The sequence below is a fragment of the Pezoporus flaviventris genome, unplaced genomic scaffold (assembly GCF_033815535.1).
Source record: "Pezoporus flaviventris isolate CSIRO_AGI_PZ_B2104156 unplaced genomic scaffold, CSIRO_AGI_Pfla_v1 ptg000047l, whole genome shotgun sequence".
Classification (NCBI taxonomy): domain Eukaryota; kingdom Metazoa; phylum Chordata; class Aves; order Psittaciformes; family Psittacidae; genus Pezoporus; species Pezoporus flaviventris.
In genome coordinates, this window is record NW_026892595.1 from 16005657 (window position 1) to 16030195 (window position 24539).

The 24539-nt window shown below is 41.7% G+C and overlaps 1 protein-coding gene across 13 annotated transcripts in view; it reads left to right on the plus strand.

Annotated features, from left to right (window-relative positions):
- Window positions 1-24539, plus strand: part of AKAP9 (A-kinase anchoring protein 9) — a 429434-nt gene that overhangs the window by 303705 nt on the left and 101190 nt on the right. For 7 of the 13 annotated variants that reach the window (XM_061468446.1, XM_061468445.1, XM_061468449.1 and 4 more), the window contains exon 1: window positions 14092-14315. In XM_061468446.1, the coding sequence (XP_061324430.1) occupies window positions 14268-14315 (48 nt within the window). In that variant the 5' untranslated portion in view covers window positions 14092-14267. Of the gene's footprint in view, window positions 1-14090; window positions 14316-24539 lie in introns of those variants that run through there. The other 6 variants (XM_061468440.1, XM_061468444.1, XM_061468451.1 and 3 more) reach the window with 3 other exon arrangements.

Here is a 24539-nt window from a genome sequence, read left to right on the forward strand (position 1 = left end):
GTACTAGCTCTACTCTGTTTCAAAATACTTACCGTGTTCTGTTCAATTTGCCACAAATATTTTTAGACATCTACTCAAGAAAGCAAAAAATGGTATTCTTTTCTGCATATTACTGTTACTATGAAAATGAAGAAAGGACTCTGGGCAACTTGCCAGTATCCTTTCAATTTTCACACCACCATGATAATATTTTTCCCAGTGTTTTTCAAGAAACTCATAGGATGATCCACGGCTAATGTTAGATGACGATAGTAATGAGCAGATTGCTAGTTCATCTGGTCTTCAGAAATTGCTTCAGGCCCTGCTTGTGAACAATCTCCTAAGAACACCCTGTTGCCTTACTATTTCAACATTCACTCACAGACATGCCACATTGCTCTTCATTGACTCTGCACCACCACTACTTTATTATTTTCTTTCTGAAGCCACAGAAAGCACCACTCTGAATACAACCCCCACTGAAAATCCAATAGATAGAAATCATTTGTATTAGAGAAGTGTTCTTCGTAGATATCAAACATTTGACTGCCTTGGGATTCAGAAGCTGCATAGAGTATATGCATGGTTCATCATCTACTGCTCTTCTTGCATGGTTCTTCATCTCAAAGCAAGAAAAAACTAAAACCATACAGTACAACCAAGTTGAATGTATGGAGTATGGTTTTCCACAGCATTCTCATTTGGTGACAACAGAGGTTTTGTCAGTTGTCAGTAAAAGTGGTATATTGCAACACCAAATTCTGGTACACAATACCTTTGTTTCATGGTTATAAAGAAATTATGTATTTTATTTTGTAACTCAACAATTAACTATTTTATAAAATCTTATTATTGCAGTAAATTAAAAATTCCCTGAGCTGTAAAAAGCACACTTTTCAGGGTCCCTTTTCATTGTTTTGAAAGAATTTTTATTGTAGAATTTGCTATTTAAGCATAATGTGTCATTTCTTGGGCTTTTAAGTAAAGTTGGCTGTTTAAAAATCACGTTTTTTTAATTTTCCAACATGGTCACATAACTCAGGAAATGACGTCACCCTCCTAGTGCCAGAAATCAGGTTGGAAGTCCTAAATCTCAGCACCCTTTCTCAGCCAGTGACGCAAGCAGCCTGCTGAAGTGAATGAAACCTTTGTCTCCAACCGGGATCTTTCATGGTTTTTTTTTTTTAAGAACTCTACAAAGCCTAGCTCCTGAAAACGCCCACAAAGTAAGCTTGAAAAGATAAAAATCTCTAAAGTGAAAAAATAGGTTTCAGAATAGGATTCAGACCTCTCAGGATTAACTGCTGACAACATCCCTGTGTTTTAAGTAGCAACTTATTTTTACTTAAAAACCAACCAACCAACCAACCAACAAAAACCACACACACACAAAAAAACCCAACACAAAAAATCCCCCCCAAAACACTATTTAAAATCTGATCCCTCATTTTGAAACAATTAACAACAAACGTGCTGATTCCGAACAGCAAATATGCCATGCAGTAAGTAATACCAACAGGAACACTGAGAAGCTGCTTCTTTCCCTAAGTCATATCAACAATTCAGGAAACACTTCAGCTGACGATTAACAAATCACAGCACAGTAATGTAAATGTAGCCACCTATATATGATTATAATTAATGAAGAGAAAAATTAGAGTCCAACCCAGGTGACTATCCAGTAGGTGTTTAGGGAAAGCTGCTCACTCTCCAGTATCTATTCATGTTTTTGCAAGTAACTCTTGCAGCATGAGATGGGGAGAGACCAAAAGCTACGCTGCCACCAAAGCAGTACCTGAGGCCATGTGTAAAAAAACCCACCAAGACATCTTTCATTTCTTCTACAAGTCTTCCCCCATTATCAAAATTGTATCAACCTGGGTTCAACTCAAACAGCTATAAATAATGTTTATGACACCGAGTCTTCACACTGTTATACCAGCTAACTGAATTCAGAATAAAAAGCCCTAACAGTTCAGTGATAACCCTTCAAGTGCATGAAACAACTTTAAGCAGCAGACCCAAACATATATCAATCCTTGTCTATCCACTACTGAAAATAAAACAAATTATTCACAACACCCAGATGACATTGCATAAATCACTGATGAAAGTCGCCATGACTTTTTAATCAACAGTGCATGCAGTGTGGGCTACTTGTGTAGCTCTTAGCATGTTTCAGTGAAGTTCCCCAGCAATACAGTATCCGTGTTTACAGAGCTAAAATTGTGGCACTGCAAGACATGAAATGCCACACATCAACTCCAGCTCTACAGCAGCTGAAGAGCCTGTGGGGAGCCACTTCAGATCTCAGACATTGCCATTTCCTGAAACATACAAAGAACACAAGGTCACACAATACCCTGGACCAACATGATTAAGAATACTCCTTTAGCAAATAAAAATCAAGTTCTGGCACTCTTTTGTTCTTTCCTTTCATCCCTAAAGCCCTGCACAGAAGTTTACTAGTTAAGAAATATTGCATAATTGTCTACAGCAGGAACATTTTATTTTTTTCTATCTTGTCATCAAAGGTACAACCCCTATTCATCTAAATATCATCCACACTTCTATAGAACTGTTGCAGCTTATGCCCAAGTCAAATGAGTGGAAAAGCATCAAAAGTCCTTTCATGGAGGTCAGTGAAAGAAGTGGTTTCCCAAACAGCTAGTTGTCTTTCTCCTCCCGTTAAGCAAACGTCCCAGGCTTTGATTACCTGTGTCAATGGTACTTTCTTTACACTAAGTTATACCCCAAACACAGGGAAAACCAATACAGGTTGCCCCTGGGTAATCCCAAATCGGCCATTTCCAGTATCACTTGGACACAAAGGGGCACAGCAGCCACGGTACAGTTCTGCCCACCTATCACAAAAATTCACCACTGCTCCCTGTCAACCAAGAGAATCTAGGACACAAAGTACACAATTACAATGGTAAATATTTATTCATGCACATAGGGTGTCCCAGACAAACTGGAGCACCCCAAATGTTCTTTTACACAGGGTTCTTATACCCTTCAAGTGTTCAGGTACAACACAAATAGACTGATCACTAACACCCACACTATTGATTACTAATCATAGTAAAACTCAGTCATGCAATTACATTTTTGCAGCATTCCTGCTGCTTGTCTATGTATTCAGATGTCCCTGGAGTCTGTCTTGCTATAGTTACTTATGTATGATACCAGACCACACTAAGAAGGTTTCAAAGACATGTCAGAGGGGCTAGGATACTGCCGTTATCTTGGTTATGCAGGTGTACCCTTTATCCTTAATGGACAGCTTTAAGCTTCCAAGAAGCAAAGTCCTTATTTTCAGGGACAGGTTGTTCTTTAGTTTGTTTTACTTAAGTGTGAACAATACTAAAGCATCCAGTAAAATTCCACTACATCATTACATTACAGTGTATAATCTGAATATACAAATTAACAAAGTTAATATTCCATCAATCACACTGTAAAGACCGATTGATACAATCATTAGGGAAGGGAAAGTTTGTAAAACCTTCCAAAGGGCTGCGGCTTCAGGCAGGCAGTGGGAAGGCACCTGGGCTCACTGCCATCCTTTCTTACACAGGCAACAGCAGATTGTGTCATTTCTACTTTTAACTTGTGCCAGCACAGCAGACAGGTCCCATTCGTAACCTCTTTGCTAGGTTAAACTGTCCTGCAGAAACATCCCACGCCTTTACACCAGCCTTTGTCAAATCCCACCGACAACGTATTTTCACCTCACCGACTACAAGCCACTGACCAGAAACCACGAGGCTGTTTTCACCTTGCTCTATACAGCCTCTACATTCAAACTACAATACAGCTGCCCGAGCCCACCGGTGCGAGAAGCCGGCAGGGGAAACCTGCCCTTCCCCTCAGGCCGCTGCCCCTGGAGGGAGAGCAGAAACCGCTATTAACGTCAGGCCAGCTTCACTTTCAGTACTGCCGCCTTGCAGAGCTCTTTTACTTACCACTTTATTTGTAATTGAGCCATTTGCCAGGAGATGGCAGCATAAGATAAAATATCCCTGAATTTTGGTCCCAGCTGTTAACTGAAAATTGGTGTCCCCGGCATGGAAATGCGGGCTTCCTAGGTAGCCTTTTACAGTAAGATCTCGATTTACAGAAGTAAGCGGTGGGCTACAAACCCCTTCGACTTACCTTAGTTATTAAACGACAAGGTTGATAGCAGCAGGTAGAAACCAATTTGTTTAAAGCATGTTCAGGTTTGGTGACAGCAAAAGCTGCAGTCACATAAGGGAGCGTGAGCCAGGATCACAGGCCAGCCATCGCTTTTCCTGGTTGAACTTTGTGAGGCTCTTGCTAGCACACTCTTCCATCCCGCAGAGTGACTCTCCCTTCCAAAGTGTCCACCTCCCGACGCAGTTTGGTACTGCTGGAAGACTTGGTTAGGGTACACTTGATCACATCTTCCAGATCATTTACAGAGTATTAAACAGCACTGAAGCCAATATCAATCCACTAGTGACAGACTGCCGCTTTGAAAAGGAGCTGCCTTCTCACCACCAGCTCCTGAGGGCAGCTGGTAAGCCAGATCCTCACTCACAGCACAGACCACTTATCCACTTATACTATATGTATCAGTTTCTTGAGGAGGAGATGTGGGAAACCGTACGGACAATGTAAATCACTCTCCCCATACCAAGTGAGCAGGTCACTTTGTCATAGAAGGTGATCAGGTTTATCAAGTACAATTTGCCCCTACTGAATCCGTGCTGGCTTTTCCCAATTACACTCTTCATTTGACCTGTGATAGCCCCCAGGAGGATTTGCTCCATAACCTTCCCAGGGATGGAAGTCTCAGGTACCACTGGAATACCATCTCAGATACCACTGGAAATTCTGGAATTTCTAAAATAAAAAGATATGGGGAATGCTAATCTGCCAGGTCAACAGTCTGGATAAATTTAAAAAGAAACATATTCATAACTGATAAACTGGTATTCTGCTGAAACACTGTGCTGTAAATTCTTCCACGTTCTAAATGGAGTTTCATGAATAACACTTGACCAGAATAGCAAGAAAATAACTAACTTTTATACCTTCATATGCAGTAGGCAGAAGAGAATCATACACTGAGCCTTTATGTAAACTTGGACAATTTGACCAATTACAAAGAAATGTGTACTATAATAGCTCTCTATATATCTGACACAAATTTATCAGATTTATGGTATAAATATATCTGATTTATGGTATGAATTAATTTTTTTGTGCTTACCTCAAATATCAAATGCCAATTTGATGCTTCTGGGTCAATTAATTAGTTGTATTAGTTGCAAGCTTACTTAAATTACCCTTCTCAATATATTATGCTTAAAGAATAAATTATTCATCTCACAAAACTTGGCTGAAGAGTCTTGCCTCTTCCTAGCCACAGTATTTACATCAAAGCAACAAACAAGCACCACAATATTTGTCTTAATTAATTAAATGATGAGGAATAGATTCAAGTATGCCTAAAAAAAGATACATGACAAATTGTAAGCTATACAACTCTGGGATTCAGAAAGCAAAGACACACATCTCCAGGAGGTATGTGCTATTGTACTATCACCAGAGGACTATGCTTTACAACTTTCTTTTGAGTTATCTTACTGTCTTTTGAGCAGAAGATAGATTTTTCAGTTTGGAAATAAGAAATACACTTTTGTGTGCTGGACTTGACTGTGTGTGACTGAAGCATGTTAGTAAGCCCACATTTATTCATGTGTAAGTGAATGCCTGGATCACGTATTTGTGTGGAATATTTTAGTGTCTGATTTCTTCTGTCACCTGTTATAACAAAACTCAATAAAACCTATTTCAGTTTAGGAAAAAAAAATGCATGCTGACTAGCGACAGAAAGCAGATGTTTGGTGGGACACTGCTAGCAATGGTTTATATAAATTTGTCTAACTTGATAGCTGCAGGTATAGGTTAAAAATTACAATTTTTGGTTAACTGTTTCCCCTTGGGACATTCTATTTTCATCTTCAGTGCGCATGCTTAACCAAAGTTTCATAGGTTTTGCTCCTTTTTTTATTTAAAAAAACATACAAGAGCATAGAAATGTTAGGTGTTACATGGGACCTTGATTGCACATATATTCATCAGTTGCCCTATTAATATTTTTTTCCATAAAACCATGCTTTTCCACTCATTCTTAAAAGACAACAAAACAACAAAACCACAGCAAGCTCTTTAAATCACATTTTCCTTATATCTCTAGCTCACCTACTTAACTACCAAACCTTACTGTTTATTCTGTAATGGCATTTGTTGTGCTTTGCTTTGAAGAAGAGAACGTTTGTCCGTTTCTAAAACATAGTTCAAGGTAATCCTGACATAAACAACATACCTCAAAAATCCCTGAGGTGAAAGGGACTGGAGTCTTAAAAAATGTTTTTATAACATGTCGTCAGACCATGTAAACACAATAGGCCAGGTTCTACCTGAAATTTGAGTTGATTTGCACTTGCTAACAGCAAATTAATTTGATTTGGTAATCTTCCCTCAGCAGTACCTACAAAGGGTCCCTGAAACGATGAACTTTACACATTTTACCTAAACCACCTGCCTGCTGCAACCACGCCAACAAAGCAGCACTCGGGGAAACTGCAGCACAAAGCGATGCTCAGTGCAGCTGCAGGGCAGAAGGCAAGGACAGAGCTGGCACAGCACTGGGGTAAAGGCAGAGGTAAATTTGTCAGGTAATATTTGGTTTTTACAAGCTGGTTCAGGGAATGTTTCATGGTTCACGTAGGTGTCTTCCATTCTTATACATATTTTTTTGTTGAAGGACATACATTATTGTTGGACATTCTCACTATTTAAGTGGCATTGCGGATAGTTATGACATCTGAGAACACACAATATCTGAGCTCCTTAGCTGTTGGAAGAGGTTGTATCATCAGTTTAGGCCTGTGATATTTTGGAATTTTTGCATCTTATACATGAAATTTACCAGCAGCACATTATGTTCTGACACCTCACTTCAGTGGACTAGGTCAGAATTTGGATTTTATAAATAGAACTTTGTGACTTTATCACACATGATCTTTAGGATCCATCTTTTGGCTTTGCAGTCTACTAAAGTGCCACAGCTAGAGTCACCAGGCATATCTCCAGTGAATAGTGAAGAAAGGAAACAGAAGCTGTAGGAAGAAGCTAGAGTTTCATTGTTAGAGAAAATGCTGTAGGTGAAGAGGACTTTGTTCTTATTTGCAGACAAACACAACTAAAAACTAGGTCTGATATTCAAAGCTGGTTCAGTGCAGTTTTGTATGAACATTTCCAATAATCAATACATTGGTGTATAAAAATAAGCCAAAACACCAGTCATCCCTAATTTGGAGAACGTCCAATCTATACTCTTTACCTTGTTAATCTGGTTCACTTCGCATATGCTACTATTGAAAGCAGTTTACCCATATTCGGTCAATTGCTGAGGTGAGTAGCTCGAGAGAGGACGCCTTGAACACCGGAGCGGGGGGAGATCAGCGTCCAGGAGCCTCAACTCAGAGCGACAAGAGCCACCGAGGGAGCCTCAAGTCCTCGACAGGACCTGCCCAGGAGCCGGCAGCTCAGCTGACGAGAGCGAGCAGCTGACTCACAGGGGGCGGAGCCTGAAGCAGCGGCACCAGCCCTGAGTGGGTAAAAACCTGCCCCAGGGAGCGCGGTGAGGCTGTTTGCGCGGGCAGGCGAGCGGGATGGTGAGCATGCGTCGTATGATCAGGGCCTGGTCTGGGAGCTCTGCTCTGGCTGCCCCGGCGGTGGCCAGCACAGGCACCAAGACAGAGCCGGTGAGAGGGGAGGCTGCAGTGCAGAGCTCGGGGTGTAGAGAGTGCCTGCACCGGTCTGGTGAGGGGAGGGTGCACAACGGGCAGGGCTGCACTCGGTGCTCCCTGGTGGAGGTGCTCCTGCAGCAGGGGCTGAGCTGCGGGATGCTGTTAATAGGCTGCGAGATGTCAGGGAAGCTGAGAGGAAGCAGGAATGCTTGCTCCTGGCCCAAACTGTGCAGGGGCCTCGAGCTTCACCTCTACCTCATGAAGGAAAGAAGGAGGCCGTTAACCTGGGAAGCTCGAAATTAGTGACCAAAAAAAAAAAAAAAAAGGACAACCAAAAGCAAGGGACTTCCCCCTAAGTCCCCTGTCCCCACGCAGAACCACTTTGCTGTCCTGCAAGGGGGCTAATGAGGAAGTGCACTCGAGCCAGAAGCAGCCGGCTGATGCACTGCTAAAGAAGATCTCTACTGGTGCTGCTAGGAAAAAGCGGCGGGTCGTAGTAGTAGGGAACTCTACGCTGAAAGGGACAGAAGCACTTGTCTGCCGTCCAGGCACTGTATCAAGGGAGCTGTGTTGCCTACCGGGGGCACAGATCAGGGATGTGGCAGAGAGGCTGCCTGCTCTAGTAAGTCCCATGGACTATTACCCACTCCTGGTGATACATGTGGGTGCTAGGGATATAGATAGTAGTAGCCTGGGGAACATAAAGAAGGACTACAGAGCCCTGGGGGAGGTGGTTAGGGGCTCTGGAGCTCAGGTGGTCTTTTCATCAATTCTCCAGGGTGCAGGGGAGGACCTAAAAAAAGCTATAAGTATTGGCCAGTTTAATAAATGGTTAAAAGGGTGGTGTCACAGTCAGGGGTTTGGGTGTCTTGAACACGGGATCCAAGCTTGTAGGCCAGGTCTAGTGGGGGCTGGTGGAGCTGGTCAGGGAAAGAGCAGTTTTGGTAGGAGGCTTGCCAGAGTGGTCAAGGAGGCTTTAAACTAGATGTGTTGGGGGAGGGGGGCATTATTCCATTCCTACACACCCAGTCAGTTGCCAGAACCTATAATAAATGCTCGGAGCAATGTAGAGATATTCCAGCCGCTCCAGCCAATGAGCTGGCTTCATTTGGAGCTTGGCTCAGATGCCTCTATACAAATGCCTATAGCACGGGGAACAAACAAGAAGAATTAGAGATGTGTGCACATCTACGGGGGTATGATATAATAGGCATCACAGAAACATGGTGGGATGGCTCCTACGACTGGAGTGTTGGAATGGAAGGTTACAGGCTCTTTAGAAAAGACAGGCCTGGCAGGCGGGGAGGGGGAGTTGCCCTTTATATTAGGGATAGGCTGGAGAGTATGGAACTCTGTCTGGGGACAGGTGAGCAGTCCACAGAGTTCGTGGGTCAGGGTTAAAGGGAATATAGCTATGGGAGACATTACTGTGGGGATCTGTTACAGACTGCCTGATCAAGGAGAAACTGCAGATGAAGCAGTCCATAGACAGATGGGAAAAGCCTCATGCTCGCAGGCCCTTGTTCCCATGTGTGACTTCAACCACCCTAACATTTGTTGGAAGGACGGTACGGCCTGGCACAAGCAATCCAGGAGGTTCCTCGATTGTGTAGAAGACAACTTCCTTCTGCAAGTAATAGAGGAGCCGACAAGGAGAGGTGCCATGCTTGACCTCGTGCTCACCAACAGGGAAGGGCTCGTTGGAAATGTGACGCTCCAGGGCAGCCTTGGATGCAGCGATCATGAGATGGTCGAATTTGAGATCCTCAGGACAGTGAGAAGAGTGTGCACCAAGCTCACTGCCCTGGACTTCAAAAGTGCAGACTTTGGCCTCTTCAGGAACCTGCTTTGGAAGGTTCCATGGGATACAGCCCTAGAGGGCAGGGGGGCCCAAGACTGTTGGTTGATATTCGAGGATCACCTGCTGTAAGCTCAGGAGTGTTGCATCCCAACCAGAAGGAAGTGCAGCAGGAGGGCCAGGAGACCTCCTTGGATGGATAAGGAGCTCCTGAGGAAAATTCAATTGAAAAAAGAGGCTTACAATAAGTGGAAGCAAGGACAGGTGCCATGGGAAGAGTACAGGGATGTTGTCTGAGAAGCTAGGGACCAGGTTAGGAAAGCTAAGGCTCAGTTAGAATTAAATTTAGCTAGAGGTATTAAAGATAACAGGAAGGGATTCTACAGGTACATAGCAAATAAAAAACAGACTAGGGAGAATGTAGGCCCCCTCAGGAAGCTCTCGGGAGAACTGGATACACAGGATTTGGAGAAGGCTGAGGTTCTGAATTACTTCTTTGCCTCAGTCTTCACTGGCAAAGGCTTTGACCACACCACCCAAGTCTTGGAAGGCAGATGCAGGGACTGTGAGAATGAAGACCTTGCGCCCACTGTAGGAGAGGAACTGGTTTGAGACCATCTTAAAAATCTGAACGTGCACAAGTCCATGGGTCCTGATGAGATCCATCCATGGGTCCTAAAGGAGCTGGTGAATGAAGTTGCGAAGCTGCTGGCCATCATATTTGAGAAATGACGGCAGTCAGGTGAAGTTCCCAATGACTGGAAAAAGGGAAATATAACCCCCATTTTCAAGAAGGGGAGAACGGATGACCTGGGGAATTACAGACCAGTCAGTCTCACCTCTGCGCCTGACAAAATCCTGGAGCAGATTCTCCTGGAAGGCATGCTAAGGCACATGAAAATCAACAAGGTGCTTGGTGACAGCCAGCATGGCTTCACTAAGGGGAAATCCTGCCTGGCCAATCTGGTGGCCTTCTATGATGGGGCTGTGGAACTGATGGACAGGGGTAGAGCAGTTGATGTCATCTACCTGGACTTGTGCAAAGCTTTCGACACTGTCCCACACACCATCCTTGTCTTGGAGTGACATCATTTTGATGGATGGACCACTCGGTGGATAAAGAACTGGCTGGATGGCCGCATGCAAAGAGTTGTGGTCAATGGCTCAGTGTCCGGCTGGAGTAACGAGTGGCGTCCCTCAGGGATTGGTGTTGGAACCGGTCTTGTTCAACATCTTTGTCACTGAAATGGACAGTGGGATTGAGTGCGCCCTCAGCAAGTTTGCCAATGACACCAAGCTGTGTGGTTCGGTTGATACGCTGGAGGGAAGGAATGCCATCCAGAGGGACCTTGACATTCTTGTGAGGTGGGCTGATGCCAACCTCATGAGGTTTAACCGTGCCAAGTGCAAGGTCCTACACCTGGGTCGCAGCAATCCCAGGCACAGCTACAGGTTGGGCAGAGAAGAGATTCAAAGCAGCCCTGCGGAGAAGGACTTGGGGGTGTTGGTTGATGAGAAAATGAACATGAGCTGGCAGTGTGCGCTCCCAGCCCAGAAAGCCAACCGTATCCTGGGCTGCATCAAAAGCAGCGTGACCAGCAGGTCGAAGGAGGTGATCCTGCCCCTCTACTCTGCTCTTGTGAGACCTCACTTGGAGTATTGTGTGCAGTTCTGGTGTCCTCAACATAAAAAGGACATGGAACTGTTGGAACAAGTCCAGAGGAGGGCCATGAGGATGATCAGGGGACTGGAGCACCTCCTGCATGAAGATAGGCTGAGAAAGTTGGGGCTGTTCAGCCTGGAGAAGAGAAGGCTTCATGAAGACCTCATAGCAGCCTTCCAGTATCTGAAGGGGGCCTATAGGGATGCTGGAGAGGGACTCTTCATTAGAGACTGTAGTGACAGGACAAGGAGTAACGGGTTAAAACTTAAACAGGGGATGTTTAGGTTGGATATAAGAAGGAAATTCTTTCCTGTGAGGGTGGTGAGGCACTGGAATGAGTTGCCCAGGGAGGCTGTGAATGCTCCATCCCTGGCAGTGTTCAAGGCCAGGTTGCACGAGGCCTTGGGTGATAGGTGGGGCGTAAGGTGTCCCTGCCCATGGCAGGGGGTTTGGAACTACATGATCTTAAGGTCCTTTCCAACCCTAACGATTCTATGATTCTATGTTTAGCTTATTTGAATTCAATGAGTGTTAGAAAGTTAATTTTTAAAGCAGCTGTTAGCCTGACTCTTGTACACTATCTCACATTCTTAGGCAAGTGAATGTTACTGGCCAATTCTGAGCATTAAGAAAGTTTACTTAACTAACCAAGTTGTGAATTCCACTCAGCTCAGCCTGCAGAAATTATAAAATGGGAATTTATATAGCTTAAGTAGGAAATCATACTGTATGGATTTTTTTTTTTTTTTGACTCCTAGGAGAAAAAGTCCTATTTTTCTAACATTGAGAGAATATGGAAATATTATTCCCTGGGATATTTTATCCGGTAGTAATTTCCACAGTGCTCTATTATAGTTTGTCACTCTGATTTTCATGATGTTCGTTGTCATGAATCAGGTGTTCAACTAAAATCCATTAGAATTACATGGATATAAGTCTGTGAGAGGTAAATTAGGCCCACTGATTCTTATCATTAACTCAAGAACCCATTTAATTATGGGATTTGGGAAGTCTGTAATTATCTTTTAAATGGAAAATTTACTGATTAAGAAATTAGTGTCATAGTGTCATGCATGTATGAAATTTTACTGACACCTAACAGCTGGTTCTCTGATAGTGGCCTCCATCAGCCAAGAGGAATGTCACTGACACATAAAAGGCAATTTATTTTTCCCTCAGGGGCCTCTAGGCCTTTGTAATTGCTGGGGAAAACTTCCATTTGGACAGGATTTGTGTGATGTACTTTCTTTTACTGACTTGAGGAATGAACTTTTTAAGGAATGAACTCAAATAAATTTGGATTTCTATAAAAACATTTCCTCTTTAATTAATTCTTAATTTCATTTTAATTTGCTGCTTTTCTCTATACATGCTTTTCCTCTACTGAAATAGCAAAGACTGAGAGAACTTTAACTGAAACAGATGTTTGGAACAAAGTATATACAAACAGTTCTCATTCCCTACCATTGATGATGTTTTCTTCTTTTGACAATGGTATTTATTTATTTTTAAACTAAAGGCTGAGGACACGGTTTTCTAAATACAAGAATGCACACTGTGTGTACTGATCAGCAAATTATTTCAGACTTTTCCATGAAATGCAGTGTGTTTTAGAAGTGGAAAATCCTTAAAAAATCCAGATTGTAGGTTTAGTTTACTTTGACAGTAATATGGCTATGGAATTCTGCTGCTAGAAGCCCTGATATTTTCCATCTTGGCCCTGGTCAGTAATACTGTGCAAATAATGTTTTCTTTTGGCATTTATTCTGTTTTGGGTGTGTGCGGTCTTTGCTGGAAAATTCAAGCAAGCAAAGAATGTATACTAAATGAACTGCATTCAAAGGATCAGCACAGCTGAGATGATTCAGTTGGTTGAAAGTTGATTCAGAAAGATTTTAGATTTTGCATATAATGAAGCCAAATGATTCCAAATGCAGAATGAGGATTCTGTTTGCATGCAGCTGTTCATTAACAAAAAAAAAAAGAAAAAGAAAAAAGGCTTTCCAAGAATGTGTAAGCCTGTGCCATCTATCACACCATCACAAAAGGAACCGACTTCAGGGGCCGCTGAAAGAAAAAGCACAATATAACATGGAATACAAATAGCTATTAGCCTTGCAAGGCACACATGTAGCAGACAATATTAAGTAAACCCAAGATACTGCTTTGTACCGAATGCTGAAGTATAGAAGTTGTTTTAGCATTTAATTGCCACGTGCCGTATTCCCCACTGTGATTTTAACACACCTATTTCTGGCACGATGGGTGCATATTAAGTAATTTAAAGGGGAGGGGGGAGAGGGCTACACATCCTTTGTTGTCATCCTTACATAGCCTGCGACCCACGCACAGAAAGCTTGTGCTTTTACTTCCAAGCTTTAGACCCACGCTGTAGGAAGCTTGCAATTTAGTGAGCCCCACGCAGGAGCAAGAAAACACTTCGCAAACCAAAACTGTCAGAATTAGCCTTGTAGCCAGCAAGGCTGGATTTGCGAGGCAGCAGAAGGCTGCGCTCTAAAACAACTCAGGTACTGCCTGATCAGCCCTTTGCATCAGAACGACAGCAAATTACAGGCGTCTCGATAATGCAGTTCCTTTGTGTGAAAAGAAAGCCCCCCGCCCCTCTGTTTGCAGGAGCGAGCAGCGCTGTGGAGAGGGGTGTGCCCACCGGTACCCCCTCCGCCGCGGCAGTCCTGTCCCGCCGCAGGTGCGTGCCCCCGGTGGGCCGGACGGGGTGCAAGCCCGTGGCTCTGGGGGGGGCGTGAAGAAGGCGTTTCTTTCTGACCGGGGACACCGGCGGCGCTCGGAGCGGCCGGGACTGTGAACAGAAGGAGGGGCAGGCAGCGGTAACGTCACTTTCCCCGGCCGCGTGTTACGTGGGATGAAGATGGCGGCGCCGATGGCCGCGCCACGGCAGCTGTCGTCGCTGTGAGGCGGGACGGGACAGCGCAGCGAGAGTGTGCGCCCCGGCTGAGGGGAGGAGGCGGGGTGGGCCCCGCCTGCCGTCGCCGGTAACATTCTGCTCTCCCGCACAGGCGCTATGGAGGACGAGGAGAGGCTGAAGAAGCTGGAGGCTGGGAAAGCCAAGGTACGAGAGGGCGGCGGCGCGGCTGCGGAGAGGCTGGGGAGGACGGTCAGCCAGCCAGCTACAGCCAGCAGGGCCGGGCGGCGGCGTATGGCTGCGGCGGGGGCTCGGCGCGGGGCTGCGCTGCGAACAAAGCCGCGGGCGGAAGAGGCAGTGAGTGCCATCCTCCCTGCGCTCCCCCCGCCGGCCTCGGGGCGAGCGACGTTTAGCGGCAGGGGTGCGGGAGCCGGTGACAGCGGGCCACCAGTGTGCATGCTACAGGTGCCCGTCGCAGGGCCCGGCGGTGGCAGCCTGGGCAGGGCCCGCTCCGCTGGTGGTGCCTGCTGGAGAAAGAGCCGAGGAGGAGGAGAGCTAACCTCCCTACTGCTTCACGCCCGGTGCACGGATTACCTTTTGCCTCTTAAGCCTGGGAAACTCCCTGTAAATCTTTAAGGAAATTGATAAAACCGACAGCTGTTCTCAGTGTGGTACTAATACCGGGAGAGAGCCTTAGGAGACACAGGATTATAGATGTGGTGAAGTGTGTTTGCCTGTTGTCTGAAAATGCTGGATAGCAACGTGGATCACCCGCAGGACTCCACCGCCACCTCAGGGGCGATGGGGCGGCTCAGCCAGTACCCGGCGGGCTTCCCCCACCGTTAATAGGGGAGTTTATAACTTTACTTCTTAAGTATGGCTCAGTGCACACTGGCTACAAAGCACTTTACCTTCTGGGCAACAGACTGGAGTTCCCGTACTTGTAGGAGGACCTCTACTTCAAAGAAAGCTTCGGTGTAGTCAATGAGTTAATTAGGGGCATTTGTAGGAAAATGAGGTAAAATTATGTTTTGACATGAGGTATAGTCTGGTTCCTTCCAGCAGTCTAAATGATTAGAAGGTTGGTCCATCAGTCATTCATGCTGAAGATAAACATGTAACTCATCTGGAGCTGATAGTACAGGCAACAAGAAGACAAGCTAAAGAAGAAACTACAAAACATCATAATTGCCTTGTTTATGTGGTCTGTGGAAATGGTAGTGTAGTGTGGCTGAGAAATATTGAACAGGTATTTTGCTGTATTAGACAAAAACTTTGTAACTTAGTGTTTCCTTTTCCTTTGAAAAAGTGCTCAAAACATACCTTGGGAAACTCTCCTAGACAGAGCTGCATGTTCACATAGGAAAACCTGTTCTGAAATGCTTAGAGCCAGAATGGTGTTTACACAGCGTTATGCAGCACTATTATATACTGCACTATTAAAAGGCACTGGGACGGATCAGGAACTGGTGTTAGTATAGTCTGTCACACCCGGGTTGGCTAATTCTTTTGCAAATAATTAGTAATTCCCAAAGAAAATGGTTGAAGTAAATCTGCCAGTATGATAAACCACAGAGAAGAATTTATCGAGTGAGTTTATATGTTTTTGTCCATGTAGGCATGGAAGTAACACAGAAAATAACAGTTACTGAAAGAGAGGCACTGAAACAGGTTGCCCAAAGAAGTGGTAAATGCTCCATCCCTGGGAGTGTTCAAGGCCAGGCTGGTCAGAGCCTTGGGCGACATAGTCTAGGGTGGGATTGGAACTAGATGATTTTATGGTGCTTTCCAACCCTAACTATTCTGTGATTCTATGAAAAGCCAGTACTCTAGCAGGAATTCAGTGGCACCCTTTTTACTTAGAGAAAAGATGGCTACACACTTTACTAACTTCTTTTGCATTTTAAGAGCACTGTCGTAACTCTCAGCCTTCTAGTAGTCATTTCTGACGAAAATTTAATGATGTTCTTGTAAGTAAGTATTTCCCTGAAGGCTTTCATATTCTATGCTTTTAAACATCCCTTGTGATTTAAGTCATAATAACTCTTTAAAGCTCTATGTACTTTACATGGGAAGGGACTGTAGAAACTGTCAGTTTTTCAGATTTGTCATCAGTGTTCTGTAGACTGTTTGCCCCTTTTTTCACATGAGTGATGTAATTAAATGTGTTGTACTGTGGAGACTAGGTCACAGACAGGAAAGAAGAAACTCTGTTAGCAGAGAATAGAAGCGGGAGTTGCTCTTACAGCTGCTTTTCTTTTTCAAGGATACAGACACATTCACAGTAGCATAATCACTATGTCTCCTAAAACTGGTTGGCTCCAAATGAGTATTTTCTGCAAACCACAGTAACAGGCGTCCAAAAAAATTTTGAACCTAACCACTGAGTGTTGTTTAAATAAAATAGCTGGGAAAGTGTATTAAAGTCCATGTTCTTACTGTGCTAAATGCACAGATATTGCTATATTGCAGATACCTTGATCATCCACCTGAAATTATACATTTTAAATATAAATAAGATACAACATAAACTGCAGGATGAAAGTAGCTAATTGGGAGACTGGTAAATGAGTGTAGTAGGTGCCATGGAGGTGGCTGGTACGTTGCTAACAGTGGAGTTATTATTCAAAATTGGCACTTAGGTTCTTGCTTGGGTTGGTTTGTTGAGTTTTCTTTAATCAAAAAGTAGATAGCTAACTACTACCAAATCTCAGTGTGGGAGTTTTAAGCAATATGAACTTTCTGTAAAGCAATCCTTTGGTTGTTTTCTGATCATAAAGTTGACTAAGCAAGCTGTGGAATTTGGATTTCTGAGAATTTATCTGCAATGGAAATTCTTCTTGATGTCTTATTAAGACGCTGTCTCCCTACATAGATTTTTTTACAGAGAAGTTTATTACAAATGGATTTTTCTGCAATGGAAATTTCTTTTGAGTCCTCCTTTACTGTTACTGGGAATGAAAAGCTGCATTGTGAATCTGTCAACTGAAAGGTGCTAAGTATACTCAAGCCTGGCAGAATGGGTCTCACTGCAAACATACAGCTTTCACCCGAGCATCATTTGAAAAATGAAATGAAAAGCTCCTTATAGAGGCTCACCAACATTCATGTGTACCTGCTGACTTTTGGAGACTATGCCAAGTCTGTTATGAAGCAGTTGCGCCATATGTTGCTGTTCTGTTGGTTTCAAACCCACGAAGTCAAGAGAGGCACAAAGTTCAACCATGTAAATTATATGCTCCTTTTTCCAGACCTATAATAATTTATTTTCCTTTGTCACAAGGTAGATGTGCTAGATATTAACCCAGCTTCTATAAGCATCTGTCTTGCCCATTGTAATGGTCTCTCTGTGCCTTTATAGAACTCTCCTCCCCAGACAAGCAATTTCTTCATCTTGGATCCTGATCTCATTACGGTGGAGCAAGAAAAATGTTTGTCAGAAAGGTTAGTTAAGGGAGATGTGGTTGACTGTGATGGAAGTGGAAGGAAGATGTGTGCCAGCAGTGGAAATGTAGATGCTTATTTTTAAGTTGATCAGTGCCCCAAAACACAGTGAACTTCAAAAATTTAAACAGGGGAGATTTAGTTTAGATAAAAGGAAGACATTATTTACTGTGAGTGGTGAGGCACTGGAACAGGCTGTCTGAAGGAGTGGTAAATGCTCCATCCCTGGCAGTGTTCAAGGCCAGGCTGGACGGGGCTTTGAGCAACCTGGTTTAGTGAAAGGTATTGCTCTCCATGGCAAGGGGGTTGGAACTAAATGATCTTAAGGTCCTTACCAGCCCTCACCATTCAGTGATTCTGTATGTTTTGTGCCTTGCTTAAGAGATTCCAGAATATTGTTGATGGCCTGAGATATAGCATAGGTATATCTGGTCTAACAAAAGACTGCAGAGGATGGTGGTTAAAGATGTTGGTGCAGTATTGATGGGCACATCTGCTATGCGTGCTTGCCTGTGTGCATCAGTTTGCTTGGAAATCTCATCTAACATTATAGCATATTTTAGTTGTGGTAGTTGGGTATGGTAGTTGGGTATTTTAATTTAATGTATTTATTTAGCAGCTGGCTTGTCTTATCAGGAGGTTGCAGTGTTTTGATGAACTTTCAAAACTATACACAGTATTTTGCTAGCTTCAGAATAAGAACATCAGGGGCTCAGATTTCCGTGTGAGAAAATGCCTGAGTGTATTTTGGTAAAACTTAACATTTAAAAAAATACTTTGATTTAATTTATACACACACATGAAATGCACAGCTATTATAACTGGTAAAATTAAGAGATACAAAAATAGCAGTAGCAACTCTTACAAAATAGTTCATTTTACAGTACTGAAATTTTATTTACAACGTATTTAAATATGTGTATTGATCCAGTTTATATTTGTGTTGAGGAAAGGGCACTCTCCTTAGCTGTGTGCTTTTTTTGGTGTGTGAACATTGAATGAAGGAAAGACACTAACTTAATTTGTAAATTCTCTTGGGTTGGTCTGGCATTTGAGGTCTAATGTTAAAAGTACAAAATTTAATGTCCTGATTTTCAAAGGTTCTGTGTATGCTTGTAGTACATTCTTGTTGCGGTATTTGAAGAAATCATATAATTGTTGAAGAACTTTAAGAAATTAGTGAACTGGTTTAGTTAAATGCTTGAGTACAGAATAAAAAGTGTTACTGCTTTTGATCCCTGGCGTACCAGGGAATTGCTGAGCAGATGGAACAGTGGCGCCGGTTTGGGAAGTTCTAATGGCACTCAGTGGACACGTGTTACAGGTTGAATAACTGATTTGACAAGTTATCTTCACAAATTGCATAGTAAAAAGGAATAATTGCATATTTTGTCTTCTGGTCGTGCATGAAAATGTTTCTGGTGGCTGAAGATGAAAATTATGTATTATTAAAATAGCATTGTCTAAGAGTCTGAGAATGTTTGCTCTTTGCATTCTTGCATCTTCCTTTGAGGGGAGAAAAAGTTTTTACTTCCTTACATCTGACCTCTTCAGACTTAGAGATTTTGGATTTCTCAAAGAAAGCTGTTGATCAGGTTTTTTGGAATAAGACTTAAGCAAAGCATGTTATAGTTATGTGCCACAGTGATTAAAACACTAATTTAAAACCCCGGAAGAATTTAACATGCGGATTGTGTTTGTAAAACACAGTCTTTTTAAATTCCCTGTAATTTACCTCAGGAAGGAAAAAAAAAAAGTAGTATTTCAGTGGTTATTAAGAATTTTTCATCACAGAAGACACATTACATTCACTTAAACCTTACATTTCATTGAAGTACTGGCCTACTAGCACATCTTCTATTGCTTTCAGGTGTAGACTGTTCATTTTGTTTATCCTGTCTGCCTCAAATAACTTGAACAAAAATAATTAAATTCCAGAATCCTGGAAGTGAGAATTTCCTTTTCAGTCTGCATTTTCTTACTCTGTTTTCTCTTAAAATAAGAAGTTGAATTTGCCATATCACCGACTGCTAATTTCATCATAAAGCCTTAGTCATGGTTGTCACTCTGTGGAGGAGAGCAGCTTTATGGGTTGAGTTCACAGAATGAGAATGATGCTGGGCTATATCTGAAGATGCTGTCTGAGCATTAATGGACAAGAGAGGAAGCAACTGAAGGGGAGTGTGGGCTAACTCTCAAGATTCTCCTGGAAAGGTGTGGCTGAGCTTTGGCTCAGCAGATGTGAACAGAAACTGCCTAATTTCTGTTTGTAAGAAAGCAGGAGACTGCAGTGAAACTATGTGGAAAAAAAAAAAAGCTACGATGAAGAACAGTTTTAGGGAGCTCCTTTTCTTGCACATGAAGATCCTCACAAAGTTGTACCTAATTCCTAGGCATTCCTTTTTTGTACTGCTAAGCTGTTTCTTTTCTGAGGTCCCTCTAAACTTTTTGGGGTTTTGGCTCTTACAGGCTTCAATGTACTCTCTCTCTGTTGCATCTCTGTCAGTTCTAAATGCAAACAGTAGGAGGCACATGGATTTGCCTGTGTGTATTTTGGTTATGAACATGAGTAAGCTTAAGAACTGGTGTTTGTCTTGCAGAGGAAATCACAGATACAAGGACTGAATGTTACCTTGGAGAGAAAACACGTGGCTTTAAAACTTTGAGTAAAAGCAGATAGGGCAGAAATTGAGTAGAGGTTAAAGAGAAACAAAAAGTGAGGTGTTCACCTCACTGTGTATGCTTTTATTTTTGTTCAAAACAGTAGATATCTGCATTTTATTATAGAAAAGTTTTCTATACGTTTGAAATTTAAATATATCTATAGAAATCAATATGATTGCTGCTGATGTGGCACATAAACTCAGAGGAGAGATCAAATGGACAGGTAATCTGTGAAATTGTTTTCAAGGCATTCTCTTTCTAATCGCAGAAAAATGGGGATGACTAGCTTAAATGTTGAGGTTTTTATTTGAACTTGATTGTTCTCTTGAGGATAATAGAACTGCCTGCTCTTTACAGTTTTCTCTGTGTTCTTTTTTTCCTTTTCTCATTGTGTTCAGGTTTCTTCTGGATTTTATTGAGTCCTTAAGAAAAAAAATAGTAGTTGAATTGAAATCTGGGGTTGCAGTGCTCTTTTCAGTTGGCACTACTAGAACTCTTCCTATTTGTGTTCTCCATTTTTTTTCTTCTATTGCCTGTTTTTTATCTCCATTTCCTTCATTCCAGAGATCTGTTCTTGCTTTTGATACAGGGCTTGATTATTTGTTATAAGTTTTTTTGTCAATATACCTTTTGTTCAAAGCTCTAAAGTAGCTGTCTACCTTACCAGAGTAATGAAAGGCAGAATGAGCTTAAACTAACGCTTGCTTTCTTCTGAGAATGCAGTCAAATTGCACTTCTGTAGCTAAATTAGAGAAAGTTGATCTTTAAGATGCCCAATGAATTTCACAAAAATAGATTAATGAGGCAACACAGTATTGTTAGTAGCACTTGTGAAAGCAAGAAATTGCATTGTAAAAACAGTTTAAAATGCGTTCTTGCTTTTCATTCCTTGTGTAAAGAGGAGGAGTTACAGAAAAGGAAATGCAAAGGTGCTCTGCCTACATTCAAGACTTCATTTGTTTTAATACTAGTCTCTCCCTTATTTCTATGGTCTGCTTTCCAACTACTTGTTTTTTTTAGTATGGGTGTTGAAAAAGCAAAACAAAGGTGTCTGGGACATTTGTTTCCCTCAGTTATAACAGTATCACAAATTTGTTTATACTGATTTGAAATAAGTTTGGTCACCACCACAAATTCTTTCTGAAGTGCTTTCAGTAAAATATGTTTGATACTCAAGGAAAGCAGATTGAACATATATAGGTGTTACCAGAAAATCCTGTGTTTTTTTTCACACAGGAAGTAACCAAACAAGTAGGCACTTCTAAATGTTGATGTCCTGAGATACTAACCGAAGAATAATATACGGTGACTGTAGCATCTTAGTGTTTGATTGGAATAGGGAAAAATCTGATGAAAATGAGGACAAAAGAAAAAAGTCTGCTGATGTCCAACTTTGTTGTCCTACCTTATATTGCAATATAAAGATTATATACTAATAACACACTTGTTGGGAATCTGCTCTGTCTGAAATACCTGCCCCATAGGTAGAGATTTCAGTGTATACTGCTATGTATTTGTTTCAGAATCCTTTTGTTACTGGTACTAGCTAACATGACACTTTAATTTTCAAAGACATGTTGTTAAATGTACCACAGTTCAATGAAATGCATCTGATAATTGCAGTCTTTTGACTGCTATGCTGAAACATAAATAGATCTTGAAATTTATGATGATGAGATGCTTGTATGTTGACTGCAAAGTGCTGGCATGTCATATTGTGTTGATGGTTCTGGTGTTCCTGTTTCTTGAAAGAAATCTTAATCTGCATTTTTACGTGATTTCTTGAGAAGCCAACATTTTATATTAAAAACTGCATTTTCTACAAAGGCGAACAAATAAAAATACTAAAATTTCTTAGAATATTTAGGTTCTTGGAAGTATGGAGCTGGTTTTCTTGCTTCCCCCCCCCTTCTGAAAAGGAACCCCAACAAGCCTCCAGATAGAACAAATTCAATAGTTGTCAGCTGTGCCAAAGAATGTGAGACTCTGGAAACCAAACACTACGCTTAGGAAAGTGGGGGAGTGATCAAGTCACAGTTGTAACAACCCTAAATTGTAGCATCACCCAAAGCAAAGGAGCAGTAGTCTAATGGACCATGCTTCTAAATATCAGAACATGACAAAATTTTAAGACTCTCCACAATTGGAGATAATAATTTTAAAAAGAATATATACAATTTTTGTGATATTCCCAGGGGAAAGCATAGATTTGATGAAGATTCTACGGTCATGCCATATCTCTAGCATATCGCTAAAACTATGATCCTGAGCAGAAGACCCAAGAAAACTGGTGGAGTCTAAGAGGTGGAGTAGGTAGGACTCTGGGACTGAGTATGTTCCTGTGCAAACATTGATAAGATAGGTATGACAGAGAATAAGCAGAATAAGTCGCTTAAGAGCTCACTAAAATCTGACTTCACTGGCACACTGTGATTTAACAGAAGTGGTTGTCCATTAATCCTGGTTTTGTTTTTGATGTTTTCAGTTGTTTTTGAACTCTTCTCTGTGAAGAAGCCTCCTGTGTCCAACCACAAACCAAGGGGATAATATTTAAATGTACCTAAATCCATTTAATCGTTAAAGTGAAGTAGCTGATTTACCATTAGTGCCATACATTGAGAATATATATTTTCAATTAAAAGGTATATAGGAGAAATGTCTTACTATTACAGGTAATGCTCCATAACAATGGTGAAGCTCTGTCTTTGTATGCTTAGTAGTACGTCCTGCTAGCTAGCCTAGTTGGCTGTGTTTAAAGGAAGAGTGGAAATCCTGGTACCAGACTCCTCAAAGAGGGATACGATTCTTACATTTACTTCATTATTTGGAATATATTCCAGGAATTCAATTTTGCTTTCTTTTCATTAAAACACAAAATCCACAGACAAATATAGAATTTTGTGAGCAATATCAGGGTAACTGTGAACTCACTGTTCTCTCATGATTCAGCAGCATGTAAAAAAAGTAGAAACCTGTCAAGTCTTGTACAGTGAGCATGGAATTCATGCAGTTGGTTCTTTCCTTATGTCTTTGTTCCTCACAGGGCTGTCACTCACAAACCTCCTGAGTTTGAGGGCTCTGTCCATTCTGTGCCAGACATGCCACATGGTATGAATTCATGTAAAAAGAATATAAACTAGGTGGGAAAATAGTGAAGCACAACTGTGTTTTGGCTTGTTCTGATGTATTTTATTTAAAAAAAATCAAACCCACAAAATTTTTAAAATGAAAATTTAAAGTTTTATTCAGTTTCTGCGCAAGAGTTGGCACACAGGACTGGGCAGAATGCCTTCATATAGTCCCCTAAAAACATATGTAAATTCTCCAGACTGCTTTGAAAATCTCAACAGTAACGTTTGTGAAAAGATTGCCTTTGACAACTCGGTGGAAGTCATCACAGCACTTGTATTTGTTAACAGGGAGTGGCTATTGCTCTCGCTTATCTTGAACAGGATTTAAACTGATGATCTGTGTCTGAAAATTTGGTTGGTTTGTTGCCAAGGATGTAACCTCTTAGATTTTTTTTTTACCAATTCTATGGCACTTGCCAACCTGAAAAAAAATTATTTGTGCTAGTTATTAATAAAGTCTTATTTAGACATAGTCTGTTCATTCTAACAGTACCTTTTTCTTTGACTGCTTAGTTAATGAGAAATTAGATAAAAGTAAAAGTATTTAGATCTTACCATGCTTTATTCCTTTCCTTTATATGTTGTCTCTACCTTTTGAAAGTTTTTTTTTTTCCCTCCATTTTGGATCTTTAGATATTTGTGATATAGCTATATTTTTATTAAAAAAGCCACAGTGTGAAGTGGAGGGGAGCAAATCTAGATGCACCTACATAAATACAGTTAACAGGGTTTATAGCAGGGTAAACGTTTTGCTATTATAAATCCTTTCTTTTTCCTTTAGGAGGAAAAAGTTAAATTTACATGAATCGCAGTAATATAAGCAGTATATAGAAACTCAAAGTAAATCTATAGTTGATGCTTTTTTTTTACACCCAGAAATAAACTCCTCAGCCCTTTTCAGCCAATTTCTAATAAACACTTCTTCATCAATTAGTATATAGACTAAATGTTACAGTGCAGGAGGAAAGAAAAATGTGCATTGTTGTGAAGTGTAGGAATCCTGCTGATCAGGAAAAACACGCAGTGGGCTGCAGCCCCTTTCTTGCAGCATCAACACAAAACAGAAATGGCAAATCCTGTGATTAAAGTTTTCTTGCATTAGCTGCATAGAGAAGGCTGGACAAAACTTCTTTCAGATTCTCTCTGTGCTTTTCATTACACATCTCAATATCTCTGCATCTTTAAAGCCCTA